Source organism: Falco peregrinus, chromosome 1, assembly GCF_023634155.1.
Source record: "Falco peregrinus isolate bFalPer1 chromosome 1, bFalPer1.pri, whole genome shotgun sequence".
NCBI lineage: Eukaryota > Metazoa > Chordata > Aves > Falconiformes > Falconidae > Falco > Falco peregrinus.
Genome location: NC_073721.1, coordinates 66997285 through 67005167, shown reverse-complemented (window position 1 = coordinate 67005167; position 7883 = coordinate 66997285). Strand labels below are relative to the sequence as shown.

General features: G+C 59.6%; 1 protein-coding gene across 1 annotated transcript; it reads left to right on the top strand.

Moving 5' to 3' along the window:
- The first annotated feature begins 212 nt into the window (after nucleotides 1-212).
- Nucleotides 213-6726, top strand: VRTN (vertebrae development associated). The gene is made up of 2 exons (XM_055794021.1): nucleotides 213-294; nucleotides 3730-6726. The coding sequence occupies exon 2, from the start codon at nucleotides 3731-3733 to the stop codon at nucleotides 5756-5758; it is 2028 nt and encodes a 675-aa protein (XP_055649996.1). The 5' UTR covers nucleotides 213-294; nucleotide 3730; the 3' UTR covers nucleotides 5759-6726.
- Nucleotides 6727-7883: the final 1157 nt, after the last annotated feature.

Here is a 7883-nt window from a genome sequence, read left to right as displayed (position 1 = left end):
ATCACTTTAGCTTTGGAAGTGACCCCCGGCCCGCTCCGCTTTCATCTGGGCCGGGGCCGCGGGGATGGCTCGCTTCCTGGCGGGGGAGGGGAGGGAGGGGGCAGGCGGGGAGGGGCGGCCCGGCCCGGCCCGGCTCGGCCCGGCGCCGCACGCGGCCGCCCGCTCCCGAGGGTCACTGCGGGGCTGGCACCGGGGCGGCGGCAGCGGCGGGTCCGCGCCGCTTCCTGCCGCCGCCCTTAAAGGTGCGGGGCGGCCCAGGGCGCGGGCGGGGCGCGACCCGACCCGCGGAGCCAGGTGAGTGCGGCGCCGCGCCGGGTGCCGTCGGGGCCGCGGCTCCCTGCCGTCCCTCCCTCCCTCGCCGCCCGTCCCGCTGCGGGCGGGCACCTTCCCCCGGCGGCCGGGCGCCCCGTCCCGCCCTGCCCTCGGTCGCCGCTCGGCAGCTGTCCGGGCACCGGCCACCTCTTCTCCCACCCCGGGGCTGTTCGTCCCTTTGTCTCCCGTGCTCCCATCCGGGGCGCGGGGCAGTCCCCGGTCCCGGGGGCGGCCGTACGGAGCCGCCTCCCGCCGCGTCGGAGGAGAGGCGGGGGCGGCGGCGGGGGCGCGCTCCCGGGTGGACGGGGCGGGAGGCGGCTGTCAGGCGCCGCTCGCACACCGGTGGTCAGTGCCCCGGGCCGAGGGGCGGCTGTGGCCGGCCTGGGCTGCGGGGCTGCGGCCTGGTGGGAGCGGCTCCGCGCCTCCTCTCTCCCCGGGAGAGCGTTGTCCCGTTTCTGGGCTTCGGTGGGGATGTGGGCGCTGGCAGATGGGGCTGGCTCCTCCGGCTGCCAGCGCTGCTCACCCACCCGAACGCCCCAGGGATTTCGCGTGCGGTGATGTTTCTCCTGGAGGCTACCGCTTCCGCTGCGCGGCTACAGTGGTTCAAGCCTCCCCCTTGCAAATGGGAGCCTTCACCGCTGGGGTGGCCTGAGCCTGCGGCTGGGGCTGGGGAGCGAGCCAGCCAACCTGGCCGGGCTGGGGTTTGTGGACAACCCTGCTTCCGCAAGGCACCAGCGGCCCTGGGCAGCCAGGGGCTGAGGTCTTCTGGATTCCTGCTGGTTGGAGCCGTTTTTGGGGCTGGCTGGGGGAACTTGCACTACTGGATGCCACCAGCCCATCAGTTTAGGTGAGGGAACACGATCTGCAAGTGTTTGCTTATCTGTTAGAATGCAAAAGTGGCCAGGTTAGGTAAAAGCTTCTTTATCAGCAGCAAAAAGCTCCCTTGGTTACCTCTTGGTGTTGAGGCAGTTTAAGGAGCACTTGTCTGTCGTGTTCAGCTGGCTTTGCTGGGGGTGTGTGGGGATAAACGTTCCTCTGTGTTGAGAACTGCTGGGTTTGATCTGGCGGCGAACCCAAGCCACCAGCTTGGGGGGCTTCTGCTTCTGGCTTGCCCGAGTCCCTCTCCACCCTGCCCCACGAGCTCATCTCTGCTCTTCCAGCTGCAGTTAGAATTGCTTTCGAGGTCCTGCAGCCAGGAGCAACAGGACACCTGGCAGTGACATTGAGGCTGTGGGGTTAAGTCCCGTGCCTCCAGCTCTCCCTCCCGACCTCCCTCTCCCCACAGGCTGTAAGGGGGTGGGAAATGCCCACCAGCCCATAAAGACCAGGTTTGTTGCTGATGCTCCCTAGTCTATGGCAACGCCTCACCCCCTCCAGGGGAAGAGCTTGACTTGCCTTTCCCGGCTTTGCTGGCAGGCCAGTGCTCAGCCAGGCTGCGGGGGCTGCAAGGGGAGGTGGCTGGCCCTGAAAGGGTTTGGCAGGCCACAGAAAAGGAGGGCTTGGGCTCTGCCAGCCCTGCAGCTCTCCTGAGGGATGCCTTTGCTTCAGCTCCTCAAGCACATGTTGTTCAGCATGGGCTTAGTCAAAATTTCTATAAACTTGTACAAACTGCCAGGAGAACAACAGTACAGACCTGATGTGACAGCCCAATACTTGCTTGGGCTGGGTTTTTAGGACAAGTTTATCTCCCCTGCTTCACAGCTGTGTGCATTCTCCTGTGTTCATTGTCTCTGATACCTGATGCCCCACAGCTGTGGGAACAGCTGTAAGAGGGCCCTGGCCTCCAACATGCAGGAGACCACGGAGGACTTTGGAACAAGGGAAGGGACTTGATTTGGTGGCTAGCTGTGGTCTGATTAAAGGCAAGCTGTGGCAGTGGCAACACGGAGGCTCCCTGCAGTGAAGTAGCCTGGATGCGGCCATGTGATTCCATGGCACCTCGTTGCGTTTGCTGTTTGGTCACGGCTGGGGGCTGTAGATGCTACAGTAATAATAACCTTATCTGTAGCAGGGCACAGGGCTGAGAACTGGGAGAGGTCAGGCAGGGCATCTGCTTTACTGTGGCACTTCTGCCTTTCCTGCCTGACTCTGCAGTTTCCCCACCTCCCCGCAGAGCTGTGCGTGCACAGCGATACCTGTGAAGTGCTGTGGGAAAGGCGGGCTCTGGCTGGGTTGTGGATTAAGTAGACTGCTAAGTGATGTCCTGCATGTTGAGGGTGGCATGTGAACGAGCCTTAGGAGAAAATGGAGGTGACTGGGTTTCCTAGCTGAGTGGAGTGTTGCGGTCCCTGGGAGAAAACTAGTTCAGGAGAGAGTGGCTGGGGTGAGGGGCCTGAGCGGGCTGGTAGAAAAAAGGTGTGGAGGAGGGTTGCGTTAGTGGAGATGGATGGTGGGATAAGGATTGTACAGTCATTACAAGAGCTCCTGGAGTGGTGGGGGCAGAGCCACATAGGTGTTAAAAAGCTGACAAAGGAGGGGATGCAGGTTTGACCCTTTGGATTGCCTGAGTGGGAACTGGCATGCAGAGGGAGGACAGGACTGGGATGGGCTTAGGCAGGGAAGAGGGTTCCATGCAGCCTCTGAACTACCCATCCAGTGCTTGTGCTCCGTCTGTGCTCTTGGGCTGCCTCCTGCCTGGTAGCTCGTCTAGGAGAAGCCCCCCTTTTGCAGCTTCTCCTTGGCCGGCGTTGTGTGTTCGCTGAGCAGCAAGTGACATCTAGTGTCGGCTCAGGCAGCAGTAACTGTGGCTTGGGCTGGCTCCGGCTCTGCTCCCGCCGGGTTCTGCAGCAGCAGCTTCGGTGCATGCAATGGGTACGGCTGCAGTGCCCTGCTCGGGGGGAGGGGGCAAGCTCCTTGCCCCTTCTGTTGGGTGTAACACCTTCAGCCAGGTCCCTCCAGGCACTGTTGCTCTGTCACAGGTCCCTTCCTGCAGAGGTGACAGACGTTTCCCCTTTGAGGCTCTCTTCCCTCTGGGCGCTGGTAGCGGGCTGGTGAAACGAAAGGGATGGAGCCACTGGTGGGAGGGGGGGGGTGCGAGGGGGGGTGCAGGGATGAGGTCGGGTGCGAAGCCGGGTGCGCAGGGTTGGGAGGTGAGCTGCCTTCCCGCCCCGACGGATGCGGTTACTCCTCAGTTTCACCCAGATGAGTGACTCTGGAGGCCGTGTGCCATGTGTGCTGCCCACAGGAGGTCACTGGAGAGCCAGCTGAGACCATGTCCCTGCCCCGGGTCTGCCCTGTGAGGACCCAGGTTTCCTCCTTTGTCCTTGGGAGTGTGGGTGGAGGGGTGAGCCATGGCCTTTCCTTTACCCTTTTCGTCTGCCCTGTCCTTTGGGGAAGAGCTGGAGGCCAGGCCCCTGGCAGCCTAGTGTGTGTGCTGCCTTCATCTCGAGTGACTTCTTTCTCTTTGCAATCCTTCAGGATGATCCAGCGGCACCAGCTGGTGCAGTCTGTGCTGCAGGAGCTGCAGGAAGCCACTGAATGCTTTGGTCTGGAGGGCCTCACCAGTGCTGCGCTGGAGGCAGAGAGGACCCTGTCATCTTTCTCCCTGCCTGGCTATTGCGGGAGGCAGTTCCAAGAGGAGCTGGAGGTTGACCGGGTAGCCAGGAGCCTCTATCCTGAGGATGCCCCAAGTAACATGCTGCCTCTGGTTTGCAAAGGTGAGGGGAACCGCCTCTTTGAGGCTGCCAGTGTGCTGCTCTGGGGCAACCCCGGCCTCAGCCTGGAGCTGCAGGTGCGTACGGTGGTGGAGATGCTGCTGCACAAGCAATACTACTTGAATGGCATGATTGACTCCAAGGTGATGCTGCAGGCTGCCCGCTACTCCCTCTGCACCGAGGAGACCCCAGAGATGACCAGCCTCCCCATGGCTATCCTGGAGGCCATCTTTGATGCTGATATCAAAGCTACCTGTTTTCCTGGCACCTTTGCCAACATGTGGCATGTCTACGCTCTTGCCTCAGTACTGCAGTGTAACATCTACTCCATCTACCCCATGAGCAACTTGAAGATCCGGCCCTACTTCAACCGGCTCATCCGGCCCAGGAAATGTGGCCCACGAACCTCCACGCTCCACATCATGTGGTCAGGGCAGCAGCTCTCCCGGCAGGTCTTCAAAGCGCAGTACTTTGTGGCCGTGGTTGGCCTGGAGGAGCTAGAACCTACAATGCCTTTGCCAGAGCCTCCTGTCCAGCCCATGAAGACCCTTGAGCTGCTGAACAGTGACCCCCAGCTGACCTACTCCAACCTGCGTGACCGGTACAGCATTACCAAGAGCACCTTCTACCGCTGGAAGCGCCAGTCTCGTGAACACCGGCAGAAAGCAGCTGCCAGGTTTGCAGCCAAACACTTCCTTCAGTCCTGCTTTCAGGAGGGCAACATAATCCCCCTCCAGCACTTCCGACAAATGTTTCCAGAAATCTCCCGATCCACATACTATGCCTGGAAGCATGAGATGCAGAGCATGGTCAATGGTGATGCCTGTGCTGTGGCTGAGGCCCACGGGTTGCAGGAGCTTCACAGGGATGTCCCAAGAAAGGCTGATGTGTATGAGCCAGCAAATTCACGGGGGCCCTTAAGACCCCCAAGTCCTTCCCTAGACCCCATCCAAGCAGGAATCTTCATGCAAGGAGCCAAATCCTACCTGGAGAAATGCATTTCCATGAACACTCTGGTGCCTTACAGGTGCTTCAAGCGCAGCTTCCCTGGCATCTCCAGGTCCACTTACTACAACTGGCGAAGAAAAGCAATCAAGGAGAACCCCAACTTCAAACCCCCTCAATCTCCCTTGGATAACCAGAAACCTCTAGTGACAGGAAAGCCGTTCCTGCAGTTGAAGCCAAGCAGTGTGCCTGTTAAGAAGAGGCTGAATGGAGACCGGCCGGCACCCAGGAGTCTCCTGCAGCTCAAGCCCTCTCTGTGCTGGAGAAAGCAGCTGCGAGATGTGGCCAGGAGGCAGGTCCAGCAATGGCGGCTGCCATTCTGCAAGTACCGCCTGCGCTACCCATCTCTCTCCTCCACAGCCTATTGGTTTTGGAATGGCAGTGGCCGGGCCATTGGGCAGCATCGCCTGCCCTGGACCAGCTCCAGCCAGCTGTTGAACCGGGTGGCTTCCCTGGCACCTCTGAGAGCCGAGCCAGGCCTCAAGCCCCAGTGCCACATGGAGGTAGCCGCCAAGCACCTAGATAAGCCAGTACCAGCCATGCCATACAACACCACCATTTCAGGCTATGCCATGTCGGAGAGAGCCAACAGCCAGATGTTTGTAATGGATGTGATTGCCACTGCCCAGTTCAAGGCACAGGCCAAGCTGTTCTTGCAGCAGCGCTTTGAGTCGAAGACCTTCCCTACCTACAAGGAGTTCAGTGCCCGCTTCCCACTCACGGCCCGTTCCACCTATTACATGTGGAAGCGTGCCCTGCATGATGGGCTGACGCTTGTGGATGCCTGAGTGCCAGTTGCCAGCTGGCTTGGCCACAGCTCCTCAGCTGATGTGCCCTTTGGCTCTCCGGTGGTGTGCCCTGGCTGGGGCCCTGCTCTAACTTTTGTTCTGGTTTGGTTTTTTGTTCCTTGTCTCTGGCTTTCTTTTCTGTGTGGTTCAATCAGGTATGGGAGTGTCCCTGCAGTGCCCATTCCCAGAGACGGGTGGAGTGGAAGAAGGCACTGAGCTGTCCCAGAGGAGAGGGGCCAGGGGGTTTGTCCTCTCTGTGCTCGGAGGGTGAGCCAGGGAGGAGGCAGTACTGTGCCAGTGTCATGATTTGCTGCTGGGCCTCTTGAGACAGAGGATGTGAAGGTGTCTCTGCCCCTGGCACTTGCTTGAATGAGTAATGTGGATGTGCAGGATGAGTGTGGAGGTGCCCAGTGTCCCCTTGGCAAGCCAAGCAGTGCTGGCTCAGCTGTGGATGAAGAGGGTCTTGGGGAGTGCTCAGCTTTACAGGAGGAGCATTTTTGATCTGGGTTCTTCCCAGCTAAGGAGAATAAAAGCTTCACTCGGGGTCAGCATCAATGCCACCTTGGCTTTCTGGCTTCCAATACCTGCCTCTGGCTGCCCTGATCTTCTCTAGAAGGAGCAGGGACTGGTAGAGGAGGGGACTTGTTTGTGTTCCTGTTGTAGTCTCCTGGGAGCACTAAGCTAGGAGCTGGTGTCCTTTGCAGGCTCTGGAGAAGCTGTCCCTGACCTTTCTGGTCTTGTAGCAATAACATTTCACACAGTCCTTTACTCTCTCACAGCTGGCAGCTGCCCTGCTTCCCTAGGGTCTCTATTCCCTGGTGGCTGGGAGAAGGCAGGGAGATGGAATGTTGTGTGCCCAGTGTCCCTGCATCCCCTGCACCATGCTGCAAGCTGAATGCAACGTGGATGTCTCCTTGCAGCGAGCCTAGATGCACATATCTCTCATTTGTAAGAAGCCAAAGCAATAAAGACTCTTCCACTCCCAGTCCTGTGCTGTTTCTTGCCCTTGCTTGTGTGATTTCTGGGCAAGGCTTTCTCTTCCCTGTCTGCATTCTAAAATGGGCTTGTGGGCAGGGAGAGCCTGTGCACACCAGGTCCTCTTCTACTTTCTGGGACCTGGTGGGGAGCCATCTGCTCAGAGGTGCTCTGGAGGCCTGGCAGGAGCTGTGCTCTCCCCGGTGAGAGGTCAGGACATGCCTCCCAGTTGGGATGCAAACCTGGGGACGGTGCAGTGGGCACAGCTCTGTGTGATAGCAGGGAAGTGGTGGCAACATCTGAGGTGTCAGTGAGTGGTGCTGCCCTGAAGTGATGGTGCTGCACTGGAAGGCTGAAACCAGCTGTTGGCACCTCTGCCCTGCCAGTGTCTTGGGGTGCTGGGCTGTGGGGGGGGTCTGTGTGGCCAGGCTCTGCCAGAGCTCTCCAAACAGCCTCGTCTCCTTCGTGTGTGAGCTCCCCTGTTGTGTCTGCCAGCAGAACTGAGCTGGAGGATGCCTGGAGCTGGCTGCTACTGCTGAGGAGGGTGATGATAACTGCCCTTATATCACAGGGAGCTGCCAGGAGTCACAGCACCCCTAGGCGTGTGAGGGGAGAGCCTCTCGAGCCCCGCACCTATGAGATCAGCCCCTGAGGCTGGGTCTAACAGCAGGGCTGAGTCTTTCTCATCCTCAGGTCTTTACAGGGGCATTGGGATCGTGGGAGACCTCATGAAGAGTTGAAATGCAATAATGTGTGTTGTGGTGTCCCATTCTCCTCCCCCGCCCCCAATCTTGCTTGCAAGTAACTTTTTTTTTCCTTCTTCAACATGTCAGATCTCTCTTGGCTGCTGTAGCCCACTCCTGCTCCTGACATGGTCTAGCTTCATTCCCCATAAGCCTCCTAGGCAGAGCGGGGGGACCTATGCTAGGAAGCCCTGCTGAGCTTGCTTTGGCAACAGCCTGCAGGAGAAGGGGGTGCTGAGGGTTGTCCTGTGGTATTCTTGGGCACGAGCCACATGGTGGGGCAGCCCTGGAGGAGCAGTGCTGAGCCAGCGGGACATCTCTTGGGAAACCATTTGGCTCCTTCTCCGTTGTGCTGGTGGGATCTCACCACCATCCATCCGCCCCGGTGCACTCTGTGTGGTCCCGGA

Excerpts from the sequence above, each read along its gene's own strand:
- VRTN (XM_055794021.1), top strand. The coding sequence starts at position 3,731 with ATGATCCAGCGGCACCAGCTGGTGCAGTCTGTGCTGCAGGAGCTGCAG.